This window comes from Macaca mulatta, chromosome 20 (genome assembly GCF_049350105.2).
Source record: "Macaca mulatta isolate MMU2019108-1 chromosome 20, T2T-MMU8v2.0, whole genome shotgun sequence".
NCBI lineage: Eukaryota > Metazoa > Chordata > Mammalia > Primates > Cercopithecidae > Macaca > Macaca mulatta.
The window spans coordinates 5,648,967-5,663,719 of record NC_133425.1 but is presented as its reverse complement, the minus strand read 5'-3'; the positions used below and the strand labels follow the sequence as shown (position 1 = coordinate 5,663,719).

The 14,753-nt window shown below is 55.6% G+C and overlaps 2 protein-coding genes across 15 annotated transcripts in view; one reads left to right on the top strand and one right to left on the bottom strand.

The window, feature by feature from the left end:
• Positions 1 to 14,753, top strand: part of CORO7 (coronin 7) — a 75,866-nt gene that overhangs the window by 12,047 nt on the left and 49,066 nt on the right. For 6 of the 14 annotated variants that reach the window (XR_013411458.1, XR_013411457.1, XR_013411459.1 and 3 more), the window contains 5 exons: positions 2,024 to 2,120; positions 3,008 to 3,082; positions 8,526 to 8,596; positions 9,085 to 9,268; positions 11,481 to 11,557. Coding sequence is in view for 9 of the 14 variants with exons in the window: in XM_015125533.3 (XP_014981019.1) it covers positions 2,024 to 2,120; positions 3,008 to 3,082; positions 8,526 to 8,596; positions 9,085 to 9,268; positions 11,481 to 11,557 (504 nt within the window). In the remaining 5 variants the exon portion in view is untranslated. Of the gene's footprint in view, positions 1 to 2,023; positions 2,121 to 3,007; positions 3,083 to 7,532; positions 8,597 to 9,084; positions 9,303 to 11,409; positions 11,593 to 14,753 lie in introns of all 14 variants that reach the window. The other 8 variants (XM_077985393.1, XM_077985385.1, XM_077985387.1 and 5 more) reach the window with 7 other exon arrangements.
• The window catches only part of LOC144337859 (uncharacterized), a 116,826-nt gene that overhangs the window by 74,502 nt on the left and 27,571 nt on the right, over positions 1 to 14,753 (bottom strand). The window lies entirely within an intron of this gene.

The following is a 14,753-nucleotide window of genomic DNA, read 5'->3' as shown; positions in this document are numbered from 1 at the left end:
CTCAGGAGTTTGAGACCAGCCTGGGCAATGTGGTAAAACCCCTCTGTACAACAAGTTAAAAAAAAAAAAGCCAGGCGTGGGCGTGGTGGCTCACTCCAGTGGTCCCAGCTACTTGGGAGGCTGAGGTTGGAGGATCTGGAGGATCTCTTGAGCCCAGGAAGTGGAGGTTGCAGTGAGCCGAGATCGTACCACTACACACCAGCCTGGGCAACAGGGTGAGACACTGTCTCAAAAAAAGAAAAAAAAAAGAAAAGTTAGGAGGAGGTACCTAGGTTTGCATCAAGACAGCTAGTGGCTCTGAGTGCAGTTAAGTACTGCTTGGAGGGGTCTGGAGAATACTTGAGGGGTCCCAGTTCTTGCTCTTGGGTGAGCCCTAGTCCAGCAACATAAAGAGATAGGCATGGAACTACAGACTGTAGGGAGAACGTAAAACAGTTTATGTTATGGAGTTGGGAGAACAGGTGATCTGGTCTTTTCACAGATATTTCCAGTCACTGTGTTTATACAGTAAACATGAATCAGGAGGGAGAAATAATAGGGTGGGACTGATGCTCTAACCATGGCAGGTGAACATTGATATAGAAACTTCAGGTGGTGGAGGTGGTTTCCGGGGTGCTATGGGTGGGTGGATTGGGAAACGTGGGTGTTCTGTCATTGAGGGCAGGAAGGAGTGCTGAGCGGTGGTTTGACAACAACAGAGAAAATGTGTGGACCTTGCAGATCTTAGTTTCAGAAAAGTGCTCTTCTGCCTCCCCTTGGTTGGGGGTGTGCCTTTTACTTATGTGACTTTGTGGAGAGGTGTGTCCTGATGAGGCCAGGCCTTGGTGGTTCCCTTCCCTGAGCTTGGGTGTTTTTCTCCTGGTACTTGGAGGAGGCCTGGCCACATTTTGCATTTTCTTTTTCTTTCTTTCTTTTTTTTTTTTTTTCCTGAGACGGAGTCTCGCTCTGTTGCCCAGGCTGGAGTACAGTGGCATGATCTCAGCTCACTGCAACTTCTGCCTCCTGGGTTCAAGCGATTCTCCTGCTTCAACCTCCTGAGTAGCTGGAATTGTCAGTGCCTCCCCCCACCATGCCTGGCTAATTTTTGTATTTTTAGTAGAGATAGGGTTTCGCCATGTTGGCCAGGCTGGTCTCAAACTCCTGACCTCAGGGTGATCTTCCCACCTCAGCTTCCCAAAGTGCTGGGATTACAGGCATAAGCCACTGCACCTTGCCCACATTTTGCATTTTCTAAGGGACTTCGTGAGTGGGGACCCGATCTGAAGTAATACATCACGGCTGGGTGCGGTGGCTCATGCCTGTAATCCCAGCACTTTGGGAGACCGAGACGGGCAGATCACTTGAGGCCAGGAGTTCGAGACCAGCCTGGCCAACATGATGAAACCCCATCTCTACTAAAAATACAAAAATTAGCTGGGCTTGGTGGCAGGCACCTGTAATCCCAGCTACTCAGGAGGCTGAGGCAGGAGAATCACTTGAACCCAGGAGGCGGAGATTGCAGTGATCCGAGACTGCGCCACTGCACTCTAGCCTGGGCAACAGAGTGAGACTGTCTCAAAAAGAAAAGAAAAAGTAGGCCGGGCACAGTGGCTCAAGCCTGTAATCCCAGCACTTTGGGAGGCCGAGACGGGTGGATCACGAGGTCAGGAGATCGAGACCATCCTGGCTAACATGGTGAAACCCCGTCTCTACTAAAAATACAAAAAAAAACTAGCCGGGCGAGGTGGCAGGCGCCTGTAGTCCTAGCTACTCGGGAGGCTGAGGCAGGAGAATGGCGTGAACCCAGGAGGCGGAGCTTGCAGTGAGCTGAGATCCGGCCACTGCACTTCAGCCTGGGCAACAGAGCGAGACTCTGTCTCAAAAAAAAAAAAAAAAAGAAAAGAAAAAGTAAATAAAAGAATGCATCTCGAATGGTACAACTTTGAGCTAGAGTTCCCCGGATTATGCCCCACCCCTTGCTTTAGGCATGTGTGGAGGTGGAACGCTGTCTCTCATCACATGCTTCTTTACTCTTGGTTTTCAGGCCTGGATCAGTGACATTAGAGCAGGAACCGCCCCTTCATGCAGGAACCACATCAAATCAAGCTGCAGCTTGATCGCGTTCAACTCCGACCATCCAGGTAGGGAGTGGCCATGAGTGTGGAGATTTGCTCACATATTTGGTCATCGTCACCATAGATGGGGTGGGGAGCAGGCGCAGGCTTGGTTTGGTTGGAGACTTGGAACAGAACTGCCTTGGGGAGCTCAGAGGTGAGCCCCCTGCCAGGCTTTAGACCCCCACAAACTGGTCCAAGCGCAGTAATCTGATTGCTTTTGATTAGGGCATGTGTGTGTACAAACCACATGCAAGAGCATGGCCAGGAGGGCTGGGAGGGGGCTGATGCTTGTATTTCCAGCTGTCCCCCTGTGCTCCCTGCTCCTCATCTTTAGGCCCTGGATGGCTGGGGACAGTAGGAACACAAAGGTTTGAAAATCCCATGTTTTGGTTGGCACTCTCTTGATTGATACTGGTAACTCAGACCCTCAAGCTGGCTTAAGCAAAAAATGGAGAACATTTTAACCTAACTAAGAGGTCAGGGGCTTCAGGCAGATTGGTACCCAAAGGCTCACATGTACTGTTGGCCCTAACCTCTCTGGGTTTCTCAACTCTGCCACCTTGGGTGTTGGCTTCCTCCTCAAGAAAAGGTGGGAAAAGTGGCAGATGGTAGCCACAAACCCCATACGAAAGCCCCCAGCCCCTTTTGTATGACCCATGTGAAAAAGAGAGGACCTCTCGCCTAATGTCTTCCGTATCCATCTGAGGCACGGATGTCTCATGCATGGGGCCAGAACCTACCCATAGGCCATTGCTATGTGCAGAGGATATGATCTTGTGATTAGTGGAGGCTCTGGGAAGGTCTGAAGCTGAGCTGCTGGATTTCATCTCCTCTGGGAGCCCTGGGCAAGGAGGTCGGTGGTCCTCCTTCAGGTAGGGCCTGAAGTCAGAGCCCCCGTGTTTGTTTAACAGGTGTACTGGGCATTGTGCCTCTGCAAGGCCAAGGAGAAGACAAGCGACGTGTGGCCCACCTGGGCTGCCATTCAGGTGAGTGGGTGTCTAACTAGTGGGTGAAGCCTGAAACTTGCACCTCCCTCTCCAGAGCTAGAAATTCATCCTCACCTGGCCCCACCGCCCCATGGCTTGCCAGGTCCCTCCTGTCACCCTGTCTGTGCACTCTCTCAGAAATGGTGGGGCTCGCCGGGCGCGGTGGCTCAAGCCTGTAATCCCAGCACTTTGGGAGGCCGAGACGGGCGGATCACGAGGTCAGGAGATCGAGACCATCCTGGCTAACACGGTGAAACCCATCTCTACTAAAAAATACAGGCCGGGCGCGGTGGCTCACGCCTGTAATCCCAGCACTTTGGGAGGCCGAGACGGGCGGATCACGAGGTCAGGAGATCGAGACCATCCTGGCTAACACGGTGAAACCCATCTCTACTAAAAAATACAGGCCGGGCGCGGTGGCTCACGCCTGTAATCCCAGCACTTTGGGAGGCCTAGGCGGGCGGATCACAAGGTCAGGAGATCGAGACCACGGTGAAACCCCGTCTCTACTAAAAATACAAAAAATTAGCTGGGCGCGGTTGTGGGCGCCTGTAGTCCCAGCTACTCGGGAGGCTGAGGCAGGAGAATGGCGTGAACCCGGGAGGCGGAGCTTGCAGTGAGCCGAGATCGCACCACTGCACTCTAGCCTGGGCAACAGAGCAAGACTCCGTCTCAAAAAAAAAAAAAAACAAAAACAAAAAACTAGCCGGGCGAGGTGGCGGGCGCCTGTAGTCCCAGCTACTCGGGAGGCTGAGGCAGGAGAATGGCGTGAACCCGGGAGGCGGAGCTTGCAGTGAGCCGAGATGGTGCCACTGCACTCCAGCCTGGGCGACAGAGCGAGACTCCGTCTCAAAAAAAAAAAAGAAATGGTGGGGCTCAGAAGGCTTTCTCCTGGTTGTAGCATTCCGGCCTGGGCAGAGAGGATGGAAGCTGTGTGCTCCGCTTGTGAGCTGGATGGAGCAGGGTATGCAGTGGCCACCCCAGGCTCCAGGCTGATGCTGGCTCCCTGGCCCTGCCGAGGACTCCACGCTGGATGGCTCTGAGCCCTCCATCTTCTCCTGGAGCCCCCTCTCCAGCAGGCATCCTCCCCAGCCCAGCTGCTCGGGGCCCTCCAAGGAGGTGGCTGTGCTGGGCTGCAGGGGTGGAGATGGGCTGTCACAAAGAGACCTTTTGTGTCCCGCAGCTGCTTCTGGGGGCGCCCAGCAGCCTGCCTGGCAGACTGCCTGCCTTGAGGGAACAGTTTGCTCGCCTCAGATGGAGGCAGAGCGGCCCAGCTGGCCTCACCTCTCCCTTTCCAGCTGCAGCGGCCGCGGGCCCAATGTCTCTGGCCTGCATTCCTGGCTGCTTGTTGGGAGGCCTTCGGGTGAGGGAAGGCAGTTGATGCCTGGTCCTCAGGCTGGATATGCAGGGCCGTGGAGGGATTCTGATGATGATAATGATGGTGGTTAATAACAACAGTGAAGATTTATGGAGAGTGCTCTCTGTACTAAGTATGTTAGCTGAGTTTTCTCATCTAAACTTTTTTTTTAACTTTTAAAAAGTATATAGAGACAAGGTCTTGCTGTATTGCCCAGGCTGTCCTCAAACTCCTGGGCTCAAGCAGTTCTCCCAAGTGAGCCTCCCAAAGTACTGGCATTACAGGTGTGATCCACCATGCGCAGCCAACATTACCTGTTTTTTGTTTGTTTTTGTGACAGGGTCTTGCTCTGTCACTCAGGCTGGAGTGCAGTAGCATAATCATGGCTCACTGCAGCCTTGACCTCCTGGGGTCAAGCAATCCTCCCACCTCAGCCTCAGAAGTTATCAGGACCACAGGTGTATGTCACCACCCCTCCAGCTAATTTTTTAAAATTTTTTGTAAAATGGGGTCTTGTTGTGTTGCCCAGCCTGGTCTTGAACTCCTGGCCTCAAGCTATCTTCCCACCTCCCACCTTGGCCTCTCAAAGTGTTGGGGCCCAGTCAGATTACCTGTTTTAAGTAAAGAGCCAGATGATGATTTTTTTTTTTTTTGAGACGGAGTCTCACTCTGTCGCCCAGGCTGGAGTGTGGTGGTGCCATCTCCGCTCACTGCAAGCTCCGCCTTTGGATTCATGCCATTCCCCTACCTTAGCCTCCCGAGTAGCTGGGACTACAGGTGCCCGCCACCATGCCCGGCTAATTTTTTTTTTTGTATTTTTAGTAGAGACGGTTTCACCGTGTCAGCCAGGATGGTGTTGATTTCCTGACCTCGTGATCCGCCCGCCTCGGCCTCCCAAAGTGCTGGGATTACAGGTGTGAGCCACCGCACCTGGCCAAGAGCCTGATGATTCTTATTAAAGAGACTGAGTCACACGCACTGCCGTCCAGTTTTAGAACGTTTCCATCATCCCCAAAAGATCCCGAGTGCCCCTTTGCATTTAATCCATTTCTACCTCAGATACCACAGCCCCAGGCAACAGCTGATCTGCTTCCTGCCTCTGTAGCAGAGGTCTGCAAACTACTGTCACCGCCAGATCCAGCTGGCTGCCTGTTTTTGTAAACAGTTTTATTGGAACACTGCCACGCCCATTCATTGATGTATAGTCTGTGGCTGCTTTCTTGCAACAACTGCAGAGTTGAGTTGTGACTGAGACTGTTGAGCCCTGAAATCCTAGAATACTTAACTACCTTGCCCTTTGCAGCTGTTTACCAGCCTTTCCTCTATAGAGCGGCCTTTTCTGCATATCTCACGTCAATGGAATCACATAATACATGGTCTTTGGAATCTGGCATCTTTCATGTAGCATGTTGTTTTAGAGATACATCTGTGTGGCAGCTTGTATAACAAGTCTGTTCTCACCTAATCTCAAATCTCTTTGAAGTAGGTTTTAAAACAACCCATTTTATAGCTATGAAAACTGAGACTCCTGCAAGGTTAGGAGCTTACCCATTGTTATGGCAGGGCCAGAATCAGAACCCAGGTCTATAGGAGCTTGTGTTTGGGTTTGTCTGTTTTTTTAGAGACAGGGTCTCTCTCTGTCGCCCAGGCTGGAGTGTGGTAATGCAATCATAGCTCACTGCAGTCTCAAACTCCTGGGCTCAAGGGATCCTCTCTCTCAGCCTCCCTGGTAGCCAGGACTATAGGCACACATCACCATGCCCAGCTGATTTCTTTATGTTTTGTGGAGATTGGGTTTTGCTGTGTTGCCCAGGCTGGTCTTGAACTCCTAGCCTCAAGTGATCCTCGCACCTTGGCCTCCCAAAGTGCTGAGATTACAGGCGTGAACCAATGTGCCTGGCTTCATGTTTGATTTTTTGATGCTTCTTACCCATGAGGGAGCTAGCCCAAGTTGGTGATGCTTGCAAGGTGGTGAGCCCTCTGCTACTAGGACTCTCCAAATAGAAGCTGGACCAGGGTTTTGTAGGCAAGTCCGGAGCCTCATTGTGGCTGCAGCTGTTCAGAGCCTCGCCTGCATGAGCAGCCCTCCCGGGAAACTGCTCGTGGGAAGCTGAGCTCCAGCAGCCCTGGAACCTGCCCTAGAGGCACCAGGTGCCCTTCTGCCTCAGAGGTGCTGGTGTGGGGAGAAATGGCCAGGCGAGGCTCTGGCTGCTGCCCTGCCTTCAGGGGCTCCTTCAGCCTCTCAGCTCAGGGCCACTCTTGCCCTTGCACCCAGCGGCCAGTGGGGCAGAGGGTGAGCAACTTCTGGGCGCTTTCTGGTGTCCAGGCTGTGGGGTGGCAGCTGGGGCCCGCTCCAGTGGGGAGAGGCGGCAGCTGTCATGCTGAGCAGCGCAGGTTCTAAAACCAGCCCTGTCTCTCAGCTGTGTGACTTGGAGCAGTTACCCACCCTCTCTGGGTTTTGGTGTCCTCATTCTCCAGTGGGGGATGCTGCCGCAGCACCACCTGCTGCATCCTTATGGGGATTCAGTGAGGTCCCTCCATGTCAGCCCTTGGGCACCTGTGGTGCCGGCACACGCTGAGCACTCAGAGTACTTGATTACATTATCACATCTCATGCCTCAGATGCCAGCCCCCCTGTGCCAGCTGCTACGCCTGCCCAGGGACTTACTTTGCCCTGCAGGGCCCAGCAAGCACACCCCAGACTGAGGGCAGCAGAGGTTCTGTGGCTTTAGGCCCAGGACTATTGTGGTCCTGCCAGCTGGGATTCCAGGCCAAGGCTATCCCAAGGCGTGTCCCGTCTTTTCCCTGTCTCTGGCGGCCAGGAGGAAGACAGTCCTGCTCAGCCCTGTTGGGAGGCAGATAGCAGCGCATGGTCGCTGTGCTCCCAGCTCTGGTGATGCCTCTCGTCCTGTTCACACCCCGAACCCCAGCCACCCTCCATGCCTAGTCTCTACCTCCGCAACCACCCACCGCATTTCCCTCTGGTGTCTGGCTCACTTTGTGCACCGCACCTACCCCTCCCCACCTCCGGAGCTGAGCCGTTCAAGTTCTTATTTATTTAATTTTTGAGACAAGGTCTTGCTCTGTCGCCAGGCTGGAATGCAGTGGTGTGATCTCCGCTCACTCCAACTTCTGCCTCCTGAGTTGAAGCAATTCTCCTGCCTCAGCCTCCTGAGTAGCTGTGACTATAGGCGCCCACCACCACACCCAACTGGTTTTTTTTTTTTTTTTTTTTTGAGACGGAGTCTCGCTGTGTCTTCCAGGCTGGAGTGCAGTGGCGTGATCTCGGCTCACTGCAAGCTCTGCCTCCCGGGTTCACGCCATTCTCCCGCCTCAGCCTCCCAAGTAGCTGAGACTACAGGCGCCTGCCACCACGCCCGGCTAGTTTTTTGTATTTTTAGTAGAGACGGGGTTTCACCATGTTAGCCAGGATAGTCTCGATCTCCTGACCTCGTGATCCACCCGCCTCGGCCTCCCAAAGTGCTGGGATTACAGGCTTGAGCCACCGCGCCCGGCCCCAACTGGTTTTTATATTTTTTGTAGAGACGGGGTTTCACCATGTTGCCCAGGCTGGTCTCAAACTCTTGAGCCCAAGTGATCCGCCTGCGTTAGCTTCCCAAAGTGTTGGTATTACAGGCATGAGCCACCATGCCCGGCCACCATGCAGGTTCTTTGGTTGCAAAGAACTAGAGCCAACTCCAGCTTGCTTAACCAAAAAGCAATTTATTAGGTGACTCCTGGGGACGTTCCACCACTGAAGGAGCAGCGGGCTGTGCTGCCCTAGGTGGGGTCGGGCTGGGCGGCTGCATTCCTGCATGTGCCTGGTGACTCAAGGGGCTTCCTGCCCATTTCATGCCAACCTCCTGATGCCAGAGCCCTTGGCCACCCTGGCTCAGTAGGGCCCTCAGGGACATATGTCACAGGAGGGGCCTGTGGCGTTTGCCCCCATGGTGTCCAGAGGGGCCTTGTCGACTTGCAGCCTGTTTCTGTGTGCGCACAAAGTGTCACTTCGGAAGCCCTGGGCTTCGCTTCATACTGAGTTGGAAACAGGACATTCCGGTGGGTTCAGCCATTCCTCTCCCACAGACCTGGTCACCGACTTGGACTTCTCGCCCTTTGATGACTTCCTCCTGGCCACAGGCTCGGCTGACAGGACGGTGAGTGGAGCCAGTTGGAAGAGCTGCTCTATGTCCCAGCCCGTAGTCCAGGGCTTCTGAGCCCCACCCCGAACCCCACAGGGCTCTGCTGCCTTCCAGTCCAGCCCTGCCACACTCCCCCAGGGCTGCAGGGCTGGTCTGAATTCCTGGCCCCACAGAGCTTGCTTGGAGCCGTGGCTGTGACCTGACCTGGAGCCCAAGGACAGCAGGCAGGGAGGCTGCCAGAAACAGCAGAGCCACTTCCCGGACTCTCGGACCATGCCCTGTGGTCCTGGAGCTGAGATTCCCTCCCTCCTTTCTCAGATGTGGGGTATGCAGCCCCTGGCCCAAGCAAGCTGAGGCAGGTGGGCGCCCCCCCATCGACAGGCCAGTGATGTGGTCTCCTGGAGCAGCCTGGTTCCAACATGGGACCTCACTGGGGTCACAGCAGCTGGCTCAAGGCAGTGAGGCCCTCAACCCTGTGCTCACGGACTTGGTCTTTCCTGCAGGTGAAACTCTGGCGACTGCCAGGGCCCGGCCAGGCCCTGCCCTCAGCACCCGGGGTGGTGCTGGGCCCCGAGGACCTCCCAGTGGAGGTGCTGCAGTTCCACCCCACCTCTGACGGCGTTCTGGTGAGCGCAGCAGGCACCACTGTGAAGGTCTGGGATGCAGCCAAGCAGCAGCCTCTGACAGGTACAGGCCACCCTGGCCTGCCCTTCCCAGGGCAGTCCAACTCTGGACAGCACTCCGTTTCTTTGTTGGCACGTTTGGTAACATAAATGTAAAAACAGATACCAAAGTTTTACACTTACATAGTGTAAAAGTTTTAAGATTCTTTTTTTTCTTGAGACGGAGTCTCACTGTGTCGCCCAGGCTGGAGTGCAGTGGCCGGATCTCAGCTCACTGCAAGCTCCGACTCCTGGGTTCACACCATTCTCCTGCCTCAGCCTCCTGAGTAGCTGGGACTACAGGTGCCCGGCACCTCACCCGGCTAGTTTTTTGTATGTTAGCCAGGATGGTCTCTATCTCCTGACCTCGTGATCTGCCCGTCTCGGCCTCCCAAAGTGCTGGGATTACAGGCTTGAGCCACCGTGCCGGGCCAAGTTTTAAGATTCTATGAGGCTGTAATAAACACTCCATCTCTCTTCGCTCTCCGTAGCCATAAGTTTCATCCTCTTAGCTATTTTGTTTTTTTTTTTATTTTTTATTTTCCTGTTGTTTTTCTCCATTTAAAAAAGTAACGGCTGGGCGCAGTGGCTCATGCCTGTAATCCCAACACTCTGGGAGGCCGAGGTGGGTGGATCACCTGAGGTCAGGAGTTCAAGACCAGCCTGGTCAACATGGCAAAACCCCGTCTCTACTAAAAATACAAGAATTAGCTGGGCATGGTGGCGCACACCTGTAATCCCAGCTACTTAGAAGGCTGAGGCAAGAGCATTGCTCCAACCCAGGAGGCAGAGGTTGCAGTGAGCCGAGATTGCACCACTGCATTCCAGCCTGGGTGACACAGTGAGACGCAGTCTCAAAAAAACAAAAATAAAAAATAACTTTGGCTGGGCGTGGTGGTTCACGCCTGTAATCCCGGCACTTTGGGAGGCCGAGGCGGGCGGATCACAAGGTCAGGAGTTCGAGACCAGCCTGGCCAACATAGTGAAACCTCGTCTCTACTAAAAAGACAAAAACTTAGCCACCGGGCATGGTGACAGGTGCCTGTAATCCCAGCTACTCGGGAGGCTGAGGCAGGAGAATTGCTTGAACCCAGGAGGCGGAGGTTGCAGTGAGCCTAGATTGTGCCATTGCACTCCACCCTGGGTGACAAGAGCAAGACTGCGTCTCAAAAAAAAAAAGAAAAAAACAAAAAACAAAAAAACCTTCTTGGACAGGCGCCATGGCTCACACCTGTAATCCCAGCACTTTGGGAGGCCAAAACGGGAGGATTGCTTGAGCCCAAGATTTTGAGAATTAGCCTGAGCAACATAGTGAGATACAATCTCTACAAAAAATTAAAAAATTAGCCAGGCGTGGTGGCATGACCTGTGTCCCAGGTACTCAGGAGACTGAGGTGGGAGGATTACTTGAACCCCAGGAGGTGAAAGCTTCGGTGAGCTATGATAACACCACTGCATTCCAGCCTGGATGACGGAGCAAGATGCTGTCTCAAAAAATAATAATAGGCCGGGCGCGGTGGCTCATGCTTGTGATCCCAGCACTTTGGGAAGCTGAGGTGGGCGGATCACTTGACATTAGGAGTTTGAGACCAGCCTGGCCAACATGGTGAAATTTCGTCTCTACTAAAAATACAAAAATTAGCCGGGCATGGTGGCAGGTGCCTATAATCCCAGCTACCTGGGAGGCTGAGGCAGGAGAATTGCTGGAACCCAGGAGGCAGAGATTGCAGTGAGCTGAGATCGCACCACTGCACTCCAGCCTGGGTGACAGAGCAAGTCTCCGAAAAGTAGTGGGGGTTAGGACTTCACCATCTTTTTAGGGGAGCACAATTTAACCTGGAACAGGAGTTGCAGAGGATGTAGAGATGTATTTTAATACCTCACACTAGCGGGAGAGAGTATAGACGGCAGGTGTAGAGGCTTAGGGTGGGAGTGATCCTATGGGGTGGGAGCTATGTTGGAAGTGAGCCTGGGAGGGATGAGAGAGCCAGGCCAGGAGCAGGGAGCCTTGGAAGGTAGTTGAGTGATGTACAGCTACACAAAGGTGGGGTGAAGGAAGCAGCCTGTGGTGCAGGGGAAGCCTGTCTGGGAGGAGCTGCTGCCCTTACCCCCTTGGCTGAAAAGGATCCTCGTAGCTGCTGCCTTTGCTCTGAGAGTTTGCCCCAGCAAGGCCCGCCCCCACCCACTTCCCTGGTGCCCTCGCTGCCTGGAGCCTAACTGTGACTGCTTCTCTGCAGAGCTGGTGGCCCATGGGGACCTGGTGCAGAGCGCCATCTGGAGCCGGGACGGAGCCCTGGTGGGCACGGCGTGCAAGGTAAGCAGGCAGGCGGGGAGCCCCTGTGGGGCTCTGTGCTGGTCTCCTGGGCTGGGACCCCCTGGGCTGGGCCTTCCAGGCTTGTTGTTTAGGGGGCAGCGGAGCACTGAGGTCAGGATGGTTACCTGTGTGCCCTGCCCCCTAGCTGCCCCTCACACCCCCGCTCACCTACATCTGGAAGTCCCTACCTTGCCTGGACCCCTGTCAGATGAGAGCCCATGCTGGTCCCTGGTTTGCGCCCTGACATCCCCACCCTCAGCCAGCCTCCTCTGACCCCATCTGGTCTGTCCTAACCGCCAGCCTTTCCGTGAGACTCTTGTTAGGCAGCGTTTGGCCACAGGTGCTGGGCCAGGCCCCAGTTGCTAGGGAGGTGACTTCCGTCAAGGACAGTACAGACAAGAGGATCCGTGACCCGGGCTCTGCAAGAGGGACATGGTGCTTTGAGCTGGTTGGACAGGCCAGGGATACATGGCCTCAGGCAGGGATCTGGGACTAGGACAGGCGGGTGCGGGGCAGGCGGGTGCTGGGTGGTGAGTAAGGGTTGTACCTGTTGCTGTAGCGGTAATGGGAAGGCAATGAAGTGTTTTTTTGTTTTTTTGTTTTTTTTTTGAGACAGAGTCTCACTCTGTCACCCAGGCTGGAGTGCAGTGGCGTGATCTCGGCTCACTGCAAGCTCTGCCTCCCGGGTTCACGCCATTCTCCTGCCTCAGCCTCCCGAGTAGCTGGGACTACAGGCGCCTGCCACCTCGCCCGGCTAATTTTTTGTATTTTTAGTAGAGACAGGGTTTCACCGTGGTCTCGATCTCCTGACCTCGTGATCTGCCCGCCTTGGCCTCCCATAGTGCTTGGATTATAGGCGTGAGCCACTGCGCCCAGTGGCAATGAAGTGTTAAAGGCCAGAGTAGGGCAGGTGGCATAGTGAGGAGAGCAGATTTGCATTAGGAACCGCGTGGACGGTGCGTGGCAGGAGGGGCAGCGTCTACAGGGGGATGTGGGACAGCCTGCAGGGAGGTGAGAGCTGTTCTCTGCCGGGGGTGGCGGAGACTTCTGGGAGGAGGAAGCCAAATGTTGGAGAAGGTTTGGGTGGGAGGCATGGTGGTCCTGAGGCAGTAGGAGAGGCCTGTCACTGGGAAGGGGACGTGCTGTGGCAGGGAGGGGGCGCTAGAGGGGCACCTGGTGTGAATGTTCTGGGCAGAGCTGCTCCAGGGTGGCAGTAGCCTCGTTGAGCTGCCGGTGGTACCTGGAGGTGTCAGTGGAGTCTGGCCGGACGGGCTGTGAGCAGAATCTGGCTGCAGGTGAAAAGGTCCTGTTTGTTTGATATGCTGACCACATAGTGCTACCCCTAGGAAGGGATGAGGAGAGCCTGCAGGGGAGGAGGTGGGAGGAGGAAAGCCAGGACCGGGCTGGGCCCTGAGACCAGGGCCAAAGAGCTTCCCCAGGGAGGCAGCCGTGGGTACCGCCAAGGGTCTCTGAAGACCTGTCGGGGTTGCTGGGAATGAGGGCACCCGTCAGGGCCCTTCTGGAGGTGTGCCAAGCCTGAAGACACATGAAGAATGGCCGAGAGGCCTGGGGATGAAGCCCAACAGGAGCTAGCAGGGCAAGGAGGCCAACCAGACCTGAGCATCCTGCCCCAGGGCTCTGCATACTTGGAAGGACCCTAGTCTAACTTTCTTTTTCTGTACTCCGCTTTTGTAGAAGCCCCTCTCCCAGTCTTGCTCAGCTTTTCCTTTGTGGTGATTGTTGAGCAGAGAGTCCCAGACACTGGACTGAGCTCTGGGGACCAATAAGGTTCTGAGCTCTGGGGAGACCTGAGCTCTGGGGAGACCTGATATGCGTGCTCTGGCCTAACCCTGCTGGGGACGGCTTCCCAGGCAGAGTGAGCTCAAGGCCAGTCCTTGAGGGATGAGCCCTGGCTGTGAAAGAGGGGACGGGCAGAGGGGATGGCCCGGGCAGTCTCAGCAGGACTCAGGGATGGCTGCCTTGGGACTGTGACATCTCCTTTCTTTGAGAAACTGTCTGCCCCTCTGTCACTGGTGTGGTGGTCCAGGTCCTCCTCCTGGGAGTCCGAGCCCCATTTACCGTCACAGCTGTGCAGGGAAGGACAGTGAGCAACCCCGTGGGCCACTGGCTTGGCCTCTCTTCTGCTTGCTTGCTGGCGTCTTGCAGGAAGAGTCAGAGGAGTCCACAGTATGGAGGAGCTCCTGCTGCTTCCCCAGTGGACGTGTTTCCCCCACTAAACCCAGAGCTTAAAGTTGCAGGGACGAGAAGCACACATGTCCCAAGTGGGTCGTGGGAGTGATGCTTAGTGGACCAACTCCCGCTCCTTTCCCTGGTTCCTGGACCTAGGAATTCCACCTGTGGGGATGCAGCATTGCCTCCAAGCCGCACCCGTCAGCACAGTCTAGGGCCAATGGGTACCTCAGCCCTGGGTCTGCTGCCGCCTCCTTTTGCTGTAAAGGGGGTATATCGGAGTCCTGGTGGGGTATTCTACACTGGAAACCCTGGCAGTATGGAGCCGGGAGTGGGGGGCGGCCTGACTGTAGTAGGGCAGCCGGTGATGCCCATGAGTGTGCACAGAGCGAGGGCTTGTCCTGAGCTGTGGCTGGAGCTGCTGGATGGACCCACCCGGCAGCAGGAGCGAGCCTGAGCCCTTCTTTGCTGCGGCACCTGGCTCTGGGTTTCCGCACTGGAGCTGCTCATGCCACGGGCTGCCTGATGGGGATAGGGGTGGAGGGGTCATGGGACTTCCCACCACAGTGTGCCCCCACCCCTGCCCCATCTCCTTCCTGGCGGGGAAGCCTCCGTGCCCCTGATTCCCACTCCTGTCCTGCCGCTGTGTGAGCAGGTCTGCGTCCCGGGACCACCAAAGCCCCCTCCTACTCCCTCTCAGCTCCTCCCACTGCGGTGACGGGGCCGGAGGGAGAGAAGGGGCAGGAGGCCGCTAGGGGGCGCGCGCTCCTCACGGATGGCCCATTTCGGCCGGCTGCTCTCCTTATTCCCGGCACAGTTGAGCCCTGGTGAGCCGGGGAGGACGTGGCCTCTGCAGCCCAGTTCCTCTCCAGTGCGCCAGAGCAGCCTCAATGCTCACTCTGAACTCTGGTTTGGACCCCACGTTAAGCTCCTGCACCCGGTGGTCCAGCTGCCCTCGTGGAGTGTGTGCTGTGAGTTCCGCCCTTAGCCCCAGCACCCAGCCTGC